The sequence below is a fragment of the Pelophylax lessonae genome, assembly GCF_965119305.1.
Source record: "Pelophylax lessonae genome assembly, chromosome: 8".
Taxonomy (NCBI): domain Eukaryota; kingdom Metazoa; phylum Chordata; class Amphibia; order Anura; family Ranidae; genus Pelophylax; species Pelophylax lessonae.
Genome location: NC_138775.1, coordinates 168,462,350 through 168,484,733, shown reverse-complemented (window position 1 = coordinate 168,484,733; position 22,384 = coordinate 168,462,350). Strand labels below are relative to the sequence as shown.

Below are 22,384 nucleotides of genomic sequence, written 5' to 3'. Positions count from 1 at the left end.
ACTTTTAGAGGACTTTTTTCAGCACTGAGCACCTTTATCATCATTACCTATATGAGGACTTTTGTACTTTTGTAACTTAAGAGACTTTCTCTGGTGTCTTTTTAATGATACTATACTGTATTTATCTGTACACTTTCAATATAAATTTGTTTACTGCTTGATATTCACTATTGCATTTATGGTTTAGACATTATTTAATTTGCATTTTTTTTTTTTTTGCTTATTTTTGCACCTTGAATCCACAGATTAATTTAGTTCAGAATTGATCTGGATATTTATTATAACATATAAAAAGGGACAGCGCCCTATTTTTTGTTTTAGCATTTACAAAGTCTGACAAACAAAACAGTCCAACCCTTCCCCACAGTGCCTATTGAAAAACTGACCTTTCATGGAATCTGTTTTAACAGCAAAGTCATCTGGGGTGAGGATGAAGTTTAGCCACCAGGTAAAGCCTCGTTCTTGCTTTGCCATCCAGCGTTCATCATAAAACATATTTTTGGCAGCAAATGGCATGGGATGCCGAGGAATGACTGCAATTAGGAAACAATTCATTACCAATTTACTTTATACTGCTTAGTGGGTGTCTACAGATGTCCAAGAATACTTACTTGATTAAAGAGACATTTTACCAGTAACACTGTAAACTGCTCAAATGGCAAAAAAAAAAATAAAACTCTTCGATGTTTATTTTCAGTATCAGATTAAGGTTTAAACTTTCTGATGTACATACCTGTTTTAGCAGACTTCATGAAAGTCAGCTTTGACTGTGGAACAGCAACAACTCTCTGGGAATGTTTAAAGACGACAGCAGAATGTAACTGTGGCAACCGTGTCTTATCTGGAAGATATTCAATTAAAAGCAAAATAGGCAAATAAAAATTAACATCAGTTACTGGCTCGATCATACAACTCTTTAAAATAAACTTCTAGTAATGAATAAATAAACTAAAAATGGAGGCTGTGAATTCCAAAGGCTGAAGTTGAACCCAAGGAAACATCCGTATTTAAAGACTTTTACTGGTCCAGCTTGGCAGGACAGAAGTATGCATATCTCACACCTGATAGGCTACTGGGAAAGCTGACAATCACTGTATAGTTAGTGAAACTACCAGTAACAGCTGCAATCTTTCAGGTCCTGCTCGGGTTCAATGTGAGTGGCTTCCGCTCTGTACACTGATCACAGGGGATCCTCTCGTTTGGCACTGTTCCCCCCCCCCCCCCCCCGTTAATACAAGGTGTTCTTCGATTGGAAGAAGGTATGAGATATGCATACCTACATTGCGTCAAGCTGGACCGATTCAAGTATTCTATATAGATCATTCCTGAAGTTCGGCTTGAACTTTTCTTGAGGAGATCCCTGTTGCCTTGCAGTAAAGTTTATCAACTTACTTTCAATTAAAAGTGTCAATAAACCCACAACAGTAAAATCAGTCTGCATATGCAGTAAAGCATGATGATTATACTCATTATGGAATCTAAGAGGTTAATCATGTGCATTGTGTAAAAAGGATGTTTGATCCTTGCTTCTCTGATCCTCCCCTCCTTCCACTGTCCCCGGATAACACAGAGCTTATAGTCAGGCTGCACAGTTTGGTATGTATTGCTAGAGAGTTTTTTTTTTCTTTTCTTGAGAGTTCATGTTATCAGCACAGGGCCAATCAGCACTGTCCAAACAGAGGGTCAGGGGTCTTGCAGTCTCATAGCACAGTAAGAAAACACCTCCTACAAGCTTTAACAAGTGCTTGGCTGGACACTGCTAAAGTCACAAGACTATTCTAACTGCTGATTAGAAAAAGTATTTAGCAGTTCATATTTACTAAAATAATTGCATTTCCATGCCGTGTACTGTGGGAGACCAGATATAGCAAATGAATGGAGGATCCTGGGCTTAGTAACACTTTAAAGCTGAGCTCTAGATGTAATCTAAATAGAACTTACATTGGTCCAGCTTGGACCACTGTGGTAGTGGAAAATCACCTATGTCATGGCCCCCGCTTTCTCATCCAGCCTTGTATTCATTAAAAAAAAAAAAAAATTATATATATATATATATATATATATATTTTTTTTTTTTATTAATAAAAAACACACGGTTTGTGAATAGAGGCAGAGCGGAGCGTGTACCACCCTATGTGCAGTAGAACACGTTGGCTGGGAATCTGACCGAAAGATCACCAATTACTACAGCGATTGTCAGCTTTCACAGCAGTCACTCAGGTATGAAATATACATAGGCCTGGTTCAAGGTGGACCTATGTTAGTATGCGATTAAGATCTTACCTGGACATCATCTTTTAAGCCCGTGTCTTGGAACAAGCATGCAAATCAAGAGCATTGGCTTACTTCATGCTTCTTCCAGGTTGATGGGGAAATTGCATATTTCATAATTATTATTATTATTATTGCATCACTATCTAATAATGAATTCTTAACCTGGCTAATGAGCCATACAAGACATAAGAAAGCCTCTAATATCCTGGATACCTTAGCAAACTCATACTATAACAAGCCAACACACTCTTCTTTTAGGAATGTGCCATTTTCCTTAGGTCATTTTGCTCCAGAAATGGATGAGTTAGCCATTTCCTCAACACACACACACAAGTTGTAATACCAGTCTCGTCTTCAGTGCTTGCAATCATGCATGCATCTGCGATCACCTGTGTGCCCCACTGAGTAAGCAGATGGGACTCGGTGGCGGAAAAACAGCATCTTCAGTTAAGTATTCATAGTGGATTTTCTAATATCTGTATATGTCATTAGGTTTATCAAATGTATTTAAATACTTATTAAAAGTATTTTAGTTTGGTCTCTCTTTGTATCGAAAACAACCCCAAAAAAAAAAAAAAAAAAAAAAAAAGATTTTTGACTTACCATAAAATTCATTTCTCTGATGTTCATTGCTGGACACAGCTCTTCATCTTCATGACCATAGGGTTATACTGCCCCTACAGGAGGACACTAGGCAGAGAAAAAAATCTTGAGGGTATACTCCCACTTTCTGCTATAGGTATTCAGTTTTGTAACAAGCAGATTTAGAAGAAAAACCCGAACTCCAAAGAGGGGCGGGTGCTGTGTCCATCAACGAACATCAGAGAAATGGATTTTATGGTAAGTCAAAAGTCCAATTTTTTCTTGCGTTCATTGACGGACACAGCTCTTCATCTTCACGACAGTAGGGACGTCCCAATGCAGTGTCAAACATGAGGGGTGGGGACAGCAGAAAACAAACTTCCCCAAGGCTAAACATAGCCAACTAGGTAACTTGGAGCTCAACTATTGACAACTGGAGCTCACCTGAAAAAAACACCTTCAAAAAGGAGGACAAGTCCTCTAAATAGCAGCCTGCAAAACTACAAAAGAAGCATCCGCAGATGCAAACACATTCACTTTGTAAAACTTTGCAAAACTGTGCACAGACAACCAGGTGGCCGCCTTGCAAACCTGCGTCACTGACACCTGATGATGGAAGGCCCAGAAGGCATTAAGCGCCTAAGTAGAGTGCACCTTGAAAGGGAAAGGAAGAACCTGACCCCGGATGGAATAGGCCTGACCACTGTCTGTCTTATCCATCTGGAAATGGTCGCAGAGGAAGCAGACAACCATTTGAGGTCTGTCCGTGAGCACAAATAGACAGTCTGACTTCCTGAAAGATTCCGTAGCTGCCAGGTACACCCTAATTGCCCGGACCACATTCAAGGCATGCAAGGAAATTTCCTTCGGATGTTTAGGACTGGGACACAGGGAAGGCAACGCAATGTCTTCATTCAAATGAAAATCAGAGACAACCTTTGGAAGGGACAACGGACAGGGGTGAAGAACCCCCTTATCCCTGTGAATCACCAGATAACGTCAGAATAATGCTGCCAGTTCGGACACCCTGTGCGCAGAGATGATAGCCACCAAAAAGGCCACCTACTGAGACAGCGCAAGCAGGGAAATCTCCCGAATATTTTCAAAGGGATGGAGCTGAAAGCACCAAATTTAGAACCCAAGGTGGAAACAGAGCCCGCCCTGGAGGGACAATATGTCAGACACCCTAAAGAAAGGTATGCACCAGGAAGTGTGGCCAAAAGGTCAATGGAAGAAGACCGCCAAAGCCGACACCTGGCCTTTAAATGGTACTCAAGGCCAGCTTCTGTTCAACCCCCTGTTAAAAGGAAGGTTAAGATCTGAGCCACCGAGACGGAGCAAGGAAGAACCCCAAGCGACTCACACCAAGCATTGTACGTCTTCCACGTACTATGTTAGATCTTCCTAGAAGTAGATTTCCTAGCTTTCAATAGTGTAGGAATCACTAATTCAGATAAACCCTGATCGTTCAGCACCTGGCATTCAACAGCCAAGCCGTCAAAGCCAGCAACTGTACAGCAGGATGGAAGATCGTTGGGACAGCAGATCCTCTCCTGGGAGAAAGCTTCCAAGGAACATCGGCGACCAGCTGCACCAGATTGGCATACTAAGCCCAACAAGGCCAGTCCAGAGCCACTAAGATGACTGGAAACCCTTCTGCCTCTATCCTACGTAGAAGTCTTGGCAGAAGTTCGAGAGGAGGGAAAAGCGTAAATCAGCCGATACTGACCCCACTGATCCACCAGCGCATCTGTGGCATCTGCCAGAGGATCCCTTAACCGAGCCACAAACCTCCATCTTTCTTTTGAGAGGAGAAGCCAACAGATCCAACTCGGGGGTGTCCCACCAAAAACACAGCTGATAAAACACCTCCAGGTGAATGGACCACTCCCCTTGGTCCAACGACTGCAGACTGAGGTAATCTGCCTGCCAATTTTCCACCCCGGGAATGTGTACGGAGGGGAGGGCTGGAACAAACTGTTCTACCCACCTTAGAATGCCAACTACCCCCAGAGCCACCAGGACACTTCTTGATTGACATAAGCCATTGCATTGTCCAAATAAATGCGCACTGGACAACCTTGAAGACAATCCGTCAAATGATCCAGACACAGTCTTATCGCTCGGAGTACCAAGACATTGATCGGTAGTCTGGACTCTTCCAGCGTCCAGATCCCCTGAGCAGAACGCTTGCCCAGGATGCCTCCCCAGATGGACAGACTGGCATCTGTGTTGACCACTGTCCAATACAAGGGGAGGAAGAATTTTCCCAGCCGAAGCGCCGCAGAATGAAGCCACCATATCAGGGACTCCCTCGTTCCCCGACTCAGCTGGATCTGATTGTCCAGAGACTGCGGAGCCTTGTCCCATTTGGTAAGAATCTCTTTGCAGGGACCTCGTATGGAACTGTGCAAATGGAACCGCCTCAATGGTAAACACCATCAGGCTCAGCACCCGCAAGTCTGGAGGGACAACCATCTGTTGGGACAGCAGGAGGCGAATCACAGCCTGCAATTTCTGAAGTTTGCCCAGAGCAAGGAGCACTCCAGCAAAGTCCGAGTCCGGAGTCAGGCCCAGATAGTTCAGCTTTGTGGATGGAGCCAGGAGCAGACTTCTGAAAATACGGAATCCAGCCGAACTCGCAGAGTTCATATTGAAATCTCCAGGTTTTCCACCAGAACAGAGGGAGACTCCGCTCGCAGAAGGGGATCGTCCAAGTAGCCCAGTAATGCGATCCCCCGGTAGCGAAGCAAAGCTAGCGCCAGTTCAAACACCTTTGCGAAGATCCGACGAGCAGAGGCGAGACCAAAGGGTAACGCCACAAACTGATAATGCTCCTCTCCCACAGCAAAGCGGGAAAAAACTCTGGTGACTGGCACACATTGCAATGTGCACCCGCACAAAGCAGTTGAGCGCCTTGAGGTCCAGGATTGGAGGCACTTTGCCTTCCTTCCAAGGGACTGTGAACAAGTTTGAGTAAAAACCCTGAAAACTTTCTAAGGTCAGAACCAGACAATGACCCCTTGAAGGAACAGGTCTTGTACAGCCCAAAACAGGCCCTTAAGCGGTCTGGGGACAGCTAAAGGTGGAAGGAAAAAACCTTGCTGGGGGACAAGAGCGAAACTTGATCTTGTAGCCAGACCAAATTACTTTGTGGACCCACTTGTCTTGCACCAGGGAAGTCCACAGATCCGGAAACCAGCGAAAACGTCCCCTCCCCACCCCCGATATGGGCGAGGGTACACCTTCATGCAGAAGGAGCCTTGTCCACTGGTCTATGGAAGCCCAAGCTTGGTTTACCAGACCAGGTTAGTTTGGATCCTCCTGAAGAGGTCCTGAAAGGCTTCGAACCCTTGTCAGTCGACCCTGAAAAGCTTCTTATGAGCAGAGGAGGAAGTTCCAGGTCTGCAATGAGGTTCCTCGTCCTTAGTAGCCTTCGGAATAAAAGTACTTTTCCCCACTGTGAGACCTTTATTGGTAACCAGGGTAGCTCCAAACAGGCGATCTCCTTGGAAAGAAAGATCAGTCAAGGCCTTTTTAGACGTCTAATCCGCAGACCAGCACTTGAGCCTTAGACACGCCGAAGGACCACTGCCAAAACAGAGAGGCGAGCTATCAGGGGTGCGGCAGCCAAAGAGGCATCACAGATTAACTGCAGCCCCTGGACCAGCTGGTCTGCCAGCTCGGCAAAAACAGTGGGGAGCTGTTCCCCCTCCAGGTCACGGTGTAAGAGCTTAGTCCACTCAGAGTTTGCGACACTAGGGCAATGGTGAATACCGGCCTCATTGCCAAACCACCCAGTGTGTCCGTATCTGATGAGACAGATGAGGCAGGGGAAGGGGGGGGGGGGGCGCTTTTTGCTAGCCCGTTGCCTGCAAGCCACTTCAACCCGAGACACAAGAGACTCCAGGACCACGCATGGATGGTTGGGACCAAGGGGGACCAGCAGCCTCTGAGAGGGGAATCAGGTGGGGAAATGTGCTTCGCTGGCAGCACCCCAGAATGCAAACTGCACACAGAAAATAGATGCTCCTGCGCAAAGTTATTTATGCGACTTGGATAACTGGAAACCGACCTTAGCTGCTATTGTCGTTGTCCTGCTGTGCTGCCACTCAAAGGGTCGGGGAAACTTCAAAGGAAACTGAAAAGAAAAAATGCAGAGGGTGCACCAGCCTAGCGCATTACCTTATAAAACTATTTATTGTTTAAAAACGTATGTACATCATACTCACAAAAATGGATAAATAATAGGCACAAAGTACGATAAGTCCACCGAAAAAGTCCACTGGGCGTAGTTCGCTAGGACAGACCATAAGATGTAGACCTCTAAATACAGCTTACGCTTTTCGGGGGTGTCTCCCCTTCCTCAGAGCTGTGATTAAAAAGGTAATGCGCAAGGCTGTTGCGCCCTCTGCATTTTTCTTTTCTGCAAACTGCACACCATGCAGCGATTAGGAAGAGAAAGATCCAGGAGTCAGCGCTAGGGGATAAAGAGGGGCTCCCACCTCCGAAATCACCATCCTACAGCTTCAAAAACATTAGCTGCCGCCATTTGCAGTGAAAAAAAAAAAAAAAAACACAAGAAAAATGGCCACCGAGGCTACACAAACATGGCCACTGATCTACTGCACAAAAGGCTACAAAGAAAATGGTGGCACCATGCGGCTCCCTGGGGCCCAGGGGCACTCCAAAAGCACCGAACATGATCTAAGCAGGAAGAGGAGCCCTGGCATGAGCCCCCACCAGATACAGCCTCCTCTCATAGGTCGATCGTTCAGGTTGCCGGCGGCGCGCTCCCCCATCGCCAGCTTGACATCCCAGACAGACCTAAAAAGGTATGGGAAGTTGTGGGGGTGTGGGCAGATGGGAGGAAACAAGTTCGCAGAGGACCACCGAGAAGGGGAGGGGGGGGACGTTGCATAGAAAGGAGGGGAATTGGGTGGTCTGACTGTTCCAGGGAGGGGCCCACGTCCACCCCATAAACCTCCAGGGTTAGAGGGGTGGGACAGCTACTTATTCCAGGAACAGGGTAGGCACCGCTCCTGACAGACCACTGCTCCATCGGAATAGGGGAGGCTGTCGGTCGGGAGGAAAGCTGCGACTCAGGCCGAGGCCAGGTTGCATGCGCCCTCGGGAGACGTTTAACTCGCAGGCCAGCCCCCGTCCAGTGGGGCTATGTCGCAGCTGACCTAGCGCAGAGCTGAGGCCTGCACACGTTTACTGGCCAGAATGGGGGGACCCTCTGGATCTAGATTATCCAGTTCGTAGCCCAGTCCGGCAGTTGATAGTAGATTCTCACAGGAACAAAAATAAAGATAGGAAGAAATTCCATTTAAAAAAGGAAAAAATTGCTAGGACCAGAGATCTCAGCAAGGAACTAGGTCCTTACTCCTAACTAGGCAGAAAAAAAAAAAAATGGGTGCCTATGGCTGAAAAGTAGGAGTATACCCCCTGGGACTGCCCCATAGGCATAGTCAAGCCTTTTCCTGCCTAGTGTCCTACTCCTGCAGAGGGCAGCATAACCCAATGGTCAAGAAGATAAGGAGATGTGTCCATTAATGAACGAAAAAGAAACAAATGATCACATATCCGTGATATAACACAGGTCAAAAGACACAAAGTAATAAAACCAGAAACAGTCAGGCAACTAGCAATTTCAAAAAGAGGTGAGCACTGATAACTAGGGTTGAGCGAACACCTAGATGTCCGTGTTCGACGGGTTCGGCCGAACTTTAAAAAAAAGTCCGGGTCCGTGTCCCGGACTTTTACCGAACTTTTCCCGGACACCGAACCCCATTGAAGTCAATGGGGACCCGAACTTTAAGGCACTAAAATGGCTCTAAAACACCAAAGGAAAGGGCTAGAGTGCTGCAAATGGCAGCAAAACGTAATTAAGAGCATGGCAAGTGCTCTGCAAACAAATGTGGATAGGGAAATAACTTAAAACAACAAAAAAAAAACAGAAAAATAAAACAATGTTCTTCTTCATCTCTGAAGGACGAGGGTCATATGGAGTAGGAGGGAGGTTGAGGTGGTGGTGGATGTGGCGGTGACATAGGCGTGCGCACAGGGTGTGCTGGGTGTGCCTGGGCACACCCTAATCACCTAGGGCACATAGCATTGCCAGTGAGGAGATGGGAAAGATCTCCCTGGGACCTGCTCTGCTCTATTTCTCCTTGCCTACAGGTACATGGCCCCGATACATTACTCTCCCTGCTGGCAAACACATGCATGTGTATTTCAACTTTGGGGTGCACACCTTAATGCAATAGGCTGCGCACACCTATGGGCGGTGTAGGTGGAAGCGGCGGTGGAGGAGGACCAGGGCCGGATTAACAGCATCATGGGCTTGGTGCTGAGGATTTTGAAGGGCCTTAAGGGCCATGCCTTGCCATGCACCCAGAGGAAGGGTGCAGCCATGCATGCCTAATTCAACATGGGATGCTGTCTCTGAAGCCCATAAACACATCCATGCATCGCCAACTGTCCCTCCTTGTCCGGCCTTCACGCTGTGTGGGGAGGTTCTGAGGGTGCTGCCTGGGGAAGCGAGCATAGAAGCCAGACTTCTGTGTTTACAAGTGACAGAAGAGCGGTAACAGTGAATATGGCCAACCCGGGGCCTATATAAAAGGTAGGGGCCTGGAGCTGCAGCTCCAATAGCCCCTACATTAATCTGGCCCTGAGGAGGAGGACGAGGTAGCCAACACTGCTTCTTTTCAAAAATTTTAAATGAGGGTACACCCCAAAAGAGTGAGAAAGAGCAAAAATGGAACAATGGGTGGGTAAGGTCGGTATCCATTGCTATTCTGCATAAGGTACGGAAAAGTCCCGTGGGATCCATGCCTGGTTCATTTTAATGAACGTGAGCTTGTTCACATTGTCTCTGGACAGGCGGCTGCGCTTGTCTGTTATAACGCCCCCAGCCGTGCTAAATACCCGTTCAGATAATACACTGGCTGCAGGGCACGCCAGCACCTCCAAGGCGTAAAGGGCAAGCTCAAGCCATGTGCCCAATTTGGAGACCCAGAAGTTGAAGGGGGCAGACCCGTCATTCACTACATGTAGGCGTGTGCACACATACTGCTCCACCATGTTGGTAAAATGCTGCCTCCTGCTAAGACGTTCCATCTGAGCTGCTGGTGCTGCTGTTTGTTGTGGCGTGCTGACAAAGCTTTTCCACATTTCGGCCATGCTAACCCTGCCTTCTGAGGTGCTGGCGGTGCCCTGGTTGCGTTGGCGACCTCCTCCTCCTCCTCCTCTGCCTTGTGCTTCCACTGTGGCCCCGCTGTCAGATGGGAATGCCAGCAGCATGGCGTCTACCAGCGTGCGCTTGTACTCGCGCATCTTGCGATCGCGCTCCAGTGAGTGAATTAAGGACGGTACGTTGTCCTTGTAACGGGGATCCAGCAGCGTGGCCACCCAGTAATCAGCACAAGTTAGAATGTGGGCAACTCGGCGGTCGTTGTGGAGACACTGCAGCATGTAATCGCTCATGTGTGCCAGGCTGCCCAGAGGCAACGAAAGGCTGTCCTCTGTGGGAGGTGTATCGTCCGTGTCCTCTGTATCCCCCCAGCCACGCACCAGTGATGGCCATGAGCTGGCCTGGGTGCCACCCTGCTGTGAACATGGTTCCATCTCCTCCTCCAGCTCCTCCTCCTCCTCATCCTCCTCATCCTCCAGAACTGTGCCCCTGCTGGACAATTGCGTCCCTGGCGTTTGCGTGTGCAGGAACCCACCCTCGGAGCCCCTTGCGAATGACTGCCCTGAAAGCCTTGGAAATGTTACCTCTTCATCCTCCTCCTCCTCCTCATCCTGTGCCACATCCTCTTCCATCATCGCCCGAATTGTTTTTTCAAGGAGGCATAGAAGTGGGATAGTTAAGCTGAGAACGGCGTCATTGCCACTGGCCATGTTGGTGGAGTACTCAAAACAAGGCACACAGGTCTCGCATGGAGGCCCAGTTAAATTAAATAGCGGAATAGAAAATATGATCCAAAAAAAGTGTATGTATATCACACGTACACAACCACACTGGGCCCCAATTACTATTGTTTGTACCCCTAAAAGGCTAGATGAGGAGTAGGGGGGGAGTATGGAACAGGCAGCACCCTCAAACCTTCAGAAGTATGAGATGAACCCCAACAACTTGGAAAGGTGGATCTCTCTCACACGTACCGACACAGACTATCCCCCAATTTAACTGATCCCCAAAGGTTTTTGATTAAATAGCGGAATAGAAAATATGATCCAAAAAAAGTGTATGTATATCACACGTACACAACCACACTGGGCCCCAATTACTATTGTTTGTACCCCTAAAAGGCTAGATGAGGAGTAGGGGGAGTATGGAACAGGCAGCACCCTCAAACCTTCAGAAGTATGAGATGAACCCCAACAACTTGGAAAGGTGGATCTCTCTCACACGTACCAACACAGACTATCCCCCAATTTAACTGATCCCCAAAGGTTTTTGATTAAATAGCGGAATAGAAAATATGATCCAAAAAAAGTGTATGTATATCACACGTACACAACCACACTAGGCCCCAATTACTATTGTTTGTACCCCTAAAAGGCTAGATGAGGAGTAGGGGGGAGTATGGAACAGGCAGCACCCTCAAACCTTCAGAAGTATGAGATGAACCCCAACAACTTGGAAAGGTGGATCTCTCTCACACGTACCGACACAGACTATCCCCCAATTTAACTGATCCCCAAAGGTTTTTGATTAAATAGCGGAATAGAAAATATGATCCAAAAAAAGTGTATGTATATCACACGTACACAACCACACTAGGCCCCAATTACTATTGTTTGTACCCCTAAAAGGCTAGGAGTAGGGGGAGTATGGAACAGGCAGCACCCTCAAACCTTCAGAAGTATGAGATGAACCCCAACAACTTGGAAAGGTGGATCTCTCTCACACGTACCAACACAGACTATCCCCCAATTTAACTGATCCCCAAAGGTTTTTGATTAAATAGCGGAATAGAAAATATGATCCCAAAAAAGTGTATGTATATCACACGTACACAACCACACTAGGCCCCAATTACTATTGTTTGTACCCCTAAAAGGCTAGGAGTAGGGGGAGTATGGAACAGGCAGCACCCTCAAACCTTCAGAAGTATGAGATGAACCCCAACAACTTGGAAAGGTGGATCTCTCTCACACGTACCAACACAGACTATCCCCCAATTTAACTGATCCCCAAAGGTTTTTGATTAAATAGCGGAATAGAAAATATGATCCCAAAAAAGTGTATGTATATCACACGTACACAACCACACTAGGCCCCAATTACTATTGTTTGTACCCCTAAAAGGCTAGGAGTAGGGGGAGTATGGAACAGGCAGCACCCTCAAACCTTCAGAAGTATGAGATGAACCCCAACAACTTGGAAAGGTGGATCTCTCTCACACGTACCAACACAGACTATCCCCCAATTTAACTGATCCCCAAAGGTTTTTGATTAAATAGCGGAATAGAAAATATGATCCCAAAAAAGTGTATGTATATCACATGTACACAACCACACTAGGCCCCAATTACTATTGTTTGTACCCCTAAAAGGCTAGGAGTAGGGGGAGTATGGAACAGGCAGCACCCTCAAACCTTCAGAAGTATGAGATGAACCCCAACAACTTGGAAAGGTGGATCTCTCTCACACGTACCAACACAGACTATCCCCCAATTTAACTGATCCCCAAAGGTTTTTGATTAAATAGCGGAATAGAAAATATGATCCCAAAAAAGTGTATGTATATCACACGTACACAACCACACTAGGCCCCAATTACTATTGTTTGTACCCCTAAAAGGCTAGATGAGGAGTAGGGGGAGTATGGAACAGGCAGCACCCTCAAACCTTCAGAAGTATGAGATTGTGTTCACTGTACCCCACAAAGATTGAGTTCACTGCACCCCACAATGATTGTGTTCACTGCACCCCACAAAGATTGTGTTCACTGCACCTCACAAAGATTGTGTTCACTGCACCCCACAAAGATTGTGTTCACTGCACCTCACAAAGATTGTGTTCACTGTACCCCCCAAAGATTGTGTTCACTGCACCCCACAAAGATTCTGTTCACTGTACCCCACAAAGATTGTGTTCACTGCACCCCAAAAAGATTGTGTTCACTGCACCCCAAAAAGGATGTTGTTCACTGCACCCCAAAAAGGATGTTGTTCACTCCACCCCAAAAAGATTGTGTTCACTGCACCCCACAAAGATTGTGTTCACTGCACCCCAAAAAGATTGTGTTCACTGCACCCCAAAAAGGATTTTGTTCACTGCACCCCAAAAAGGATTTTGTTCACTGCACCCCAAAAAGGATGTTGTTCACTCCACCCCAAAAAGATTGTGTTCACTGCACCCCAAAAAGATTGTGTTCACTGCAGCCCAAAAAGATTGTGTTCACTGCAGCCCAAAAAGATTGTGTTCACTGCAGCCCAAAAAGATTGTGTTCACTGCAGCCCAAAAAGATTGTGTTCACTGCAGCTCACACACAGAAAAATGGATGTGGATCACTGACACCTGCCTATCTCCAATCCCACACCACACAGCAATATCGATTGTAGTTTGTAGAACACAGTTTCCCTAAAATTCAGCAGACTCTGTCCCTAACAGGATTGAGAAGAGATCGTAGATCAGGATTGAGTGCAGACCCCACCCCCCACACAGCAATATCGATTGTAGTTTGTAGAAGACACTGACCCTATAATTCAGCAGACTCTATCCCTAAAATGCCTACAACTCGCCCTGCCTAAACACTCCGACCTGTCCCTCAATTCTATCCGGACACAAATGGTTTTTTCCTGCCTATCTTTCCCTAATCAGCAGCCAGCACGTTGATGTGTGCTCTGTCCCTGAATCTAAGCAGCATAATGACGCCGCTGCGGCTGCCTCGAACTTATAAAGACTTGGTCACATGCTTCAGACGGCCAATCACAGCTACTGAGACATTTGCAGGCATGGCTGGGATGGCTTAAGGCACACCAGTTAAACGATTGTTGATTGGCTGTTGAAAGCCCGCCATGAAAAGAGCGCCAAAGCATGCAAAACCCGGAAATAAAACGACCGAACACGGATTTTTACCCGAACATACAGTAAAGTGTCCGTGTCCGTGTTCGGGTACAAAAAATCCAATTATTCGGTACGAACACGAATAATACAGTCCGTGTTCGCTCAACACTACTGATAACTTCTGTATTTTACTTTTTACTCAAGTTTAGGCATCAATTAAAAAGATACTGTGGGGACCCTGCCAACAGATAATAGTAAAAAATCAGAGTAGAACAAATGTTTTTAAGTTCTCTGTGTTTGTAAAGATCTTGAGAGGAAACAGAAAACCTATAGGCAAAAATGGACATTCAAGTATTTACATACAATTGTGAGCAAAAAAGTAACTATACCCGATGAAAAAACTGTTGGTTTTTTCAACACAACTGAACGAGCAAAACATTAGATCTTTGTCCAAATAGTGCATACAGATAAAAAGCATTATTCTTGAACAAATAACGCAGAACATTGACACAGTGTATTAATTTTCATGATCTAAAATTACCAAAAATGCACATGGAAAAGATACAGTGGATATAAAAAGTCTACACACCCCTGTTAAAATGTCAGGTTTCTGTGATGTATAAAAATTTGACAAAGATAAATAATTTCAGAACTTTTTCCAACTTTATTGTGACCTATAAGCTGTACAACTCTTTTAGGTGGAGGTAAGTAAAAATAAAAAAAATAAAATTATATGGTTGCAATATATGGTTGCAAAAGTGTGCACACCCTTAAACTAATATTTTGTTTAAGCACCTTTTGATTTTATTACAGCACTCAGTATTTTGAGTCTATTAGCATGGCACATCTTGACTTGGCAATATTTGCCCACTCTTCCTTGCAAAAACACTAATTCTGTCAGATTGGGAGGACATCTTCTGCGCACAGCCCTTTTCAGTTCACCCCACAGATTTTCACCCGGATCCAGGTCTGGGCTCTGGCTGGGCCATTCCAAAACTTTAATCTTCTTCTGGTGAAGCCATTCCTTTGTTGATTTAGATGTATGCTTTGGGTCGTTGTCATGCTGAAAGATGAAGTTCCTCTTCATGTCTGAAGGTTTTGTGCCAATAATAACTGGTATTTGGAACTGTTCATAATTACCTTTATCTTGACTAAGGCCCCTGTTCCAGCTGAAGAAAAACAGTCCCAAAGCATGGTGCTGCCACCACCATGCTTCACTGTGAGTGTTCTTTTGGTGATTATTTTCAGTTTTGTTTTTTCGCCAAACACATCTTTTGGAATTTATTGCCAAAAAAGTTCAACCTTGGTTTCATCAGACCAGAACACATTTTCCCACATGCTTTTGGGAGAATTCAGATATGCTTTTTCAAAATTTACCGGGCTTGGATGTTTTTCTTCACAAGAAAAGGCTTCAGTCTTGCCGCTCTACCCCATAGCCCAGACATAGGACGAATACAGGAGATTGTTGTCACATGTACCACACAGCCAAAACTTGCCAGATATTCCTGCAGCTCCTTTAGTGTTGCTGTAGGACTCTTGGCAGCCTCTCTGACTGGTTTCCTTCTCGTCTTTTTATCAATTTTAGAGGACGTCCAGTTCCTGGTAACGTCACTGTTGTGCCAAATTTTCTCAGTTTCATAATGACTGTCTTCACTGTGTTCCATGGTATATTTAATCCAGTGTTAATTTTGGCAGCAAATTTCAATTTAGTTTTAGTCTTAGTCTTAGGACTAAAATGGCATTTTAGTTTTAGTCCCATTTTAGTCTTCTGCAAGTGTTTTAGTTTTAGTCGTATTTAGTCGACTAAAACTCCAGTATATTTTAGTCGACTAAAATGCCCTACATTTTAGTCGACTATAACTCATTTTAGTCATCTATAATCAAATGGGTGTAGTTCAATTGTAATTTGTAATGCATTATTTAAGCACTTCTCTACAATTTCCAAACTCATTATATACTCCTGCTGGTCCTGGAGTGAAAAATCTAATATGTTATTATTTATGCTTTGAGCATGCACCAGTGTTAATTTTTGGCAGCAAATTTCGATTTAGTTTTAGTTATAGTCTTTTGACTAAAATGCCATTTTAGTTTTAGTCATATTTTAGTCTTAAGACTAAAATGCCATTTTAGTTTTAGTCGTATTTTAGTCATCTGAATTGTGTTAGTCGACGAAAACGTTTTAGTCGGTTTTAGTCGACGAAATTAACACTGATTTAATCCCTTGGAAATTCTTTTGTACCCTTCTCCTGACTGATACCTTTCAACAAGGAGATGCCTCTGATACTTTGGAAGCTCTCTGCGGACCATGGCTTTTGCTGCAGGATGAGACTAAGAAAAGGTCAGTAAAGACCTACTAGAACTGCTTTACTTGGGGTTAATCAGAGGCACTTTAAACGATGGCAGGTGTGTACTGACTCCTTTTTAACATACGTTTGAATGTGATTGCCCAATTCTGAACACAGCTACATCCCTAGTTATAAGAGGGTGTGCAAATTTATGCAACCACATTATTTTAGATTTTTATTTTTATATCCACTGCAAGTACATCTCATGAAATTAGAATCAAATGATCCAGATAAGTTGTCAATACAGTATTTAGAAACTCTTTAGGGAGATATGAAGGTAGAGCCAATCTTTATAAAAACCTCAGACATCTATGGTCTGATCTTCTTTTGCTTTTAAATGTGTGTGGTGTTCTCATGCCAAGATAAACAGAGCTCTCGGAAAGAAACCTGTGGATGATTATGACACCGGAAAGATTTTTAAAGATCACCAAATGACTAGAAATTAATTATTCCACTCTAAAGGAAAGATAAGTGGTGTAGATTTCACACTGCTAGTTTGCCCAAGACTGACCAGCCCAGCAATTCATCCTAATGCCCCGTACACACGTGCAGATTATCTGAAGACTTTTGTCTGTAGACTTACCAAAACCATATAATATGAGGTCAAACCTAAACACTTTCAATTTGTATGCAATCCGGCAGGCCCTTGCACTACATAGAAAAGGTAAGTCTGCAGACAAAAGTCTTCAGATAATCTGCACGTGTGTACGGGGCATAAGAGCTGACAGTTTGATGGTAAAATAAATCTCAAAATTACACTATAGGGTAATTAAACAGTTAGGGTCAGAGTACATGCATCTACCATTCAACCTGCATGAAGAAAAAGTCTTTACGGTCCAAAACATATCAGAGAAAGAATGTGTAAAACATTAGAGCAGTTTGTCATTGGACAGACATTCTGGAATAACGTGCTGATCAAAGATAGAGAGTGGTTTGCTCATAACAGTATGACAAGTTTGCTGTAGTGGTACATCGAAATGAAAATTCTGTGGCCACCAGCGCTAGAGCCGCCAGGACACTTCTTGTACCCCCCTGGTGATTGACATAAGCCACAGCCGTGGCATTGTCTGATTGAATGCGCACTGGACATCCCTGAAGACGATCCGTCAAATGTTCCAGGCACAGTCTGATCGCTCGGGAGTTCTGAAGACATTGATCCAGTGTCCAGACCCCCAGAGCAGAGGAGATTTTTGCCGAGGACGTCTCCCCACCCAGACAGGCTAGCATCCACTGTCCAATACAAGAGGAGGAAGGATTTGCCCAGCCAAAGCATCGGAGAATGAAGCCACCATATCTGGGACTCTTTCGTTCCCCGGCTCAGCTGGATCTGATTGTCCAGAGACTGCGGATTCTTGTCCCATTTGGCCAGAATCTCCCTTGCAGGGACCCCGTATGGAACTGTGCAAATTGAACCGACTCAAGGTAGACACCATCAGGCCCAGCACACGCATGCAAGTCCGGAGGGATGACCATCTGCTGGACAGTAGGAGACGAATTGCAGCCGGCAGTTTCTGGATTTTGTCCAGAGGAATTAGCACTCTGGCTAAGGCTGAGTCCAGAGTTAGACCCAGATAGTCCAGCTTTGTAGACGGAACAAGAGCTGATTTCTGAAAATTCAGAATCCAGCCGAACTCCCTCAGAGTTCGTATGGAGATCTCCAGGTTTTTCACCAGAGCAACAGGAGACTCCGCTCATTGAAACGGGTCATCCAAATAGCCCAGTACCGCGATCCCCCATTGGCGTAACAGTGCTAGCACCGGGGCTAAAATTTTTGTGAAGACCCGAGGAGCAGAGGCGAGACCAAAGGATAACGCCACAAACAGATAATGCTCCTCTCCCACGGCAAAGCGGAGGAAGCGCTGGTGACCAGCACATATTGAAATGTGAAGGTAAGCATCCTTGATGCCGATAGAGGCAAGAAAATCTCTCTAATGCAGGGATGCCACCACGGTGCGAATGGTTTCCATTCTGAACTTCTGCACCCGTACAAAGCAGTTCAGCGCCTTAAGGTCCAGATGTGGACGCACCTTACATTCCTTCCAGGAAACTGAAAACCGGTTTGAGTAAAACCCCCCCAAAAAAAAAAAAAAACTTTCCGATGTTGGAACCGGGACAATCACCCCTTGAAGTAACAGGTCTTGCATCGCCCTGTAAGCAGTGTGGGGACAGGCACAAGTTGGAAGGAAAGAACCTTTCCGGAGGGTAAGAACGAAACTCGATCTTGTAGCCGGACCGTATGACTTTGTGGGCCCACTTGTCTTGTACCAGGGAAGTCTACGGGTCCGGAAACCAGCAAAGACATTCTCCCCACCTCTGATATGGGCGAGGGCGCACCTTCATGCTGAAGGTGCCTTGTCCATGGGTCTGGAGAAGCCCACTCTCGGCTTGCCAGACCAAGTTTGCTTGGATCCACCTGAGGAAGCCCTGAAAGGTTTGAACCCTTATCAGTCACCCCTGAGGGAAGAAAAAACTTTGTATGAGCCGAGGATGGCCTACGTCTACAATGAGGGTCCTTGCCCTTACCAGCCTGCCCTTACTAGCCTGCGGAAGAAAGGTACACTTCCCTCCTGTGAGACCCTTAATAATGTCATCCAGGGTAGCTCCAAACAGTCGATCTCCTTGAAAAAGGAAGATCAGTCAAGGCCTTTTTAGATGTCAGGTCCGCAGACCAGCATTTGAGCTAAAAAATACGCCGAAGGACCACTACTGAAACAGAGAGCCTAGCAACTAGTGGAGCTGTCATCCAAAGAGGCATCACAGATAAACTGCAGCCCCTGGACCAACTGGTCAGCCAGCTCAGCAAAGGCAGGGGGGGAGCTGCTCCCCCACCAGGTCACAGCATAAAAGTTTAGTCCACTCGGTCAGAGTTTGCGACACCAGTGCAATGGTAAATACCGGCCTCAGTGCCGAACCAGCCACAGTGTACGTATTGCGGGCCACAGCCTCTGTCTTCCTGTCAGCATCCTTACGTCCTTAAAGGCTGAGGACTCTTCAAATAGAATCATGGTTGCCTTGTTTAATCCGGCGACCGGAGGGTCCCCCTCCGGTCGCACAGTCCACTTTTTAAGAAGGGACTCCTCATAGGGGGTACTGCATAGTAAATAGTTTAGTGACCACAAGGGTACGTTTTAATCGTTCCCACTCTTAGCGACAATTCTGTCAAAATAGGAGGGGAAAGAAACACCTTTGCCGCTATGGATGGTTTGTGAGTGCCAAAGGGAACAGACATCTTCATCGCAGCTTCAGCTGTGTCCTCCGTTTTTAAGGTCTCATGCACAAATACAATCAGTACATCCACCAGCGCCTTTTAGTGCGCCGCTACAGCAGTGGAGGAATCATCCTCACTATTTGAGAATGCAGGGCGTGTGGTCGCAGACCCAGCAGAGTGACCCACGTCCATGGCGGCCGAATCAGATTCAGGATCTAAGGAGACAAATGAAGCAGAGGAAGGCAGGAGGCACTTTTTGCTAGGGAGTCGCCCAAAAACCACCTCCACCTGAAACACAAAGGACTCCAGGACTGTCATCAGTGCATCAATGGATGGCTGGGACCCAGAGGGTCTGCAGCCTCTGAGAGGGGATCAGTTGGGGAAATGTGCTCCAAGGACTTCATGAGTCAATAGGGGGACCCCACAAAAAAGGTGTAAAAACACTAAGGGACACCCCCCACCGCTCCAGCAACACCACCCGGTCGCAAGTAAGAGAGCACCTAATCGATCCTCAGCAGACAGGGAGAGGACCCCACCAGACTCACCACCCAGCAGAAACAGGCACCTGCAGCCACCAGAATAATCTGCACTCCACGTGCGGTGATCAGGAAATGAAAAGATCCAGGAGCAAGAGATCAGCACCAAGGGATGAGGAGGATCTCCTACCGCCGAAATTGCCGCCCAAAGGGCTCCACTGTCATGGCCATCGCTACCTTTAATTGCAAACCACCGCAAAATGGCCACTGGACTACACAAACATGGCCCCCTTGCACTGAGCATGTGGGCTACAAGAAAATGGCGGCACCCCGAGGCTTTTTTAGGAGGGATCCCGGGGCCTCAGAAAAAGGCACAGACAGGAAAGTGGGCCCTGGCAGGAGCCCCCACCAAGCGCAGCACCCCCCCCCCCACTGCCGATCCTCTAGAGGCCGGCGGCACACCATCTCCCCCATCGCAAGCACAGCACCCTGCCCCTACCCCAGGAGGTGATTGGGGGGCAAAATGGCCCACAGGAACAACCAGACCGATGAGGGAGGTGCCTAACTGGAAGGAGGGGAACCCAGGGTTTGACTGTCCCATGGAGGGGCAAACATCCACACCAAAACCCTCCAGGGGGAGTGGGGGGACAGTTACTTGCCATACCAGGAACCAGGCACCGCTCCAGACAGAACCTCCTCTCCCATCAAAATGGGGGGGGTGTTTGTCGGCCAGGAGGAATGCTGCCAATCGGGCCGAGACCTGGTCGTGTGCGACCTCGCGTGGCATTTAATTCTCAGGCCAGCCCTCGTCCGGTAGGACTATGTCACAGCCGACCAAGGGCTGAGCCGAGGTCTGCGCACTCACTGGCCAGACTGGGGTGACCACAGGATTTAGATTATCCAGCTCGTCGCCCAATCAGGCAATTGATTGTAGATCTCACAGGGAAAAAAAAAATGTATCTAAAAAGAAAAAAAATTGCCGAGACCAGAAATCCCAGCAAGGAACCAGGTCCTTACTCCTGACTATGAAGAACAAAACTGGGTACCTATAGCAGAGAGAGGGAATATACCCCCTGGAACTGCCCATAGGCCCAGCCAGACTTTTTTTCTACCTAGTGTCCTACTCCTGTAGGGGGCAGTATAACCTAATGGTTAGGAAGATCAGGAGCTGTGTCCGTCAATGAACGAAAGAGAAAATTGCTTTTCAATATTTTTTTGTATGTTCTTCGTCAAGAATATCACCTTTATACAAGGCTTGGCTAGAATGAAGATCTAATGTTTGCCTGTTCAGAACGTGTTGAAAAAGTAAAACAATTACTTTTTCACATGACTGTATGCTTAACATTGTGAAGCCATTTATTCTCAGAAGTTCACAGCAGAGGCACTGATGTCCAATTATAGTCTGTGTGCCTCAGCAGTATTGCTTGCTCTGCAGGACCATTTGTTCTGTGTTTACTTTAGAAGTTTCTGGAAAGAGCGGGAGGACAAATGGCTAAGAAAAAAAAAAAAAGAGTGCTTCTGTGAATTTCTGGCATAATTAGCTGCACAGTACCTGCAACTACACAGATCAGTGAGGGGTCGATTTAAGCTCATTTACGGCTTGTTAAGAATATTTAAAATACTTGAATGTCTATAGCCCAGCCACAAGGTTACATTTCGGCAGAAATAAAGTTTTTTTTTTTTTTTTAATGCACTCTAATAAAACTGTGCATGCCTACTTGCAGATTTGTGCTTCTTGTGGTTTTTTTCAATGCTTCTGCGGTTATTGTGCAGCCAAAAGGAGCAGGGCTTAAAGCCTCATACACACGCAATGATTGTTGGCCGTGAATTTTCGGCCAACGTCCGATCGGCCGATTGTCGGCTTGTTAGTATGATGATTCCGACAACCGACTGCGACTTTTCGGCCGAACAAAATCTGGTGTGCAAAAAAAATTTTTGTTGGCCGTCACCACAACGGCCGATTTTTCGTCAGTCAGTACAGATTTCGGCAGACAAACATCAGATGAGCAAGACTGGGCATGCTCAGAGAAGAAAAAAACACACGGAAAGTTAACCAGCACATGACATCATTTCTGAAGTTGGTTGTTGTTGGCCGAGAAAATTTGTGTGCAGTCTAGAGCACATTTCAACCAACACTGGACAAAAGACGGCCGATCGGTCGGCCAACAATCGTTGCGTGTGTACGAGGCTTAAGACACTTTTGGGTTTATTTACTAACGCCAGAGAGGGCAAAAGTAGTCACAATTCTGCAAAGAATCCAATCAGCTTCTAACCTGAGCTTGTTTAATTAAGCTTTAGCAATAAAACCTGGAAGCCGATTGGTTTCTATGCAGAATTGTGACTAATTATGATCTAGCTTAAGTAAATAAACCCATCAGGGTTTCTTAACCAGGGTTCTGTGGAATCCTAAGGTTCCTCGAACAATTTTTGCCTCTCAGATAAGTTCCCACTGACACTACTGATATTTGTA

At 46.0% G+C, this 22,384-nt stretch overlaps 1 protein-coding gene across 1 annotated transcript in view; it reads right to left on the bottom strand.

Annotated features, from left to right (window-relative positions):
• ASPM (assembly factor for spindle microtubules) overlaps nt 1–22,384 on the bottom strand; it is a 147,933-nt gene that overhangs the window by 99,478 nt on the left and 26,071 nt on the right. The window contains exons 5-6 of the mRNA XM_082266196.1: nt 734–841; nt 387–533 (exon numbers count right to left, since the gene is read on the bottom strand). Of these exons, the coding sequence (XP_082122322.1) occupies nt 387–533; nt 734–841 (255 nt within the window). The remainder of the gene's footprint in view (nt 1–386; nt 534–733; nt 842–22,384) is intronic.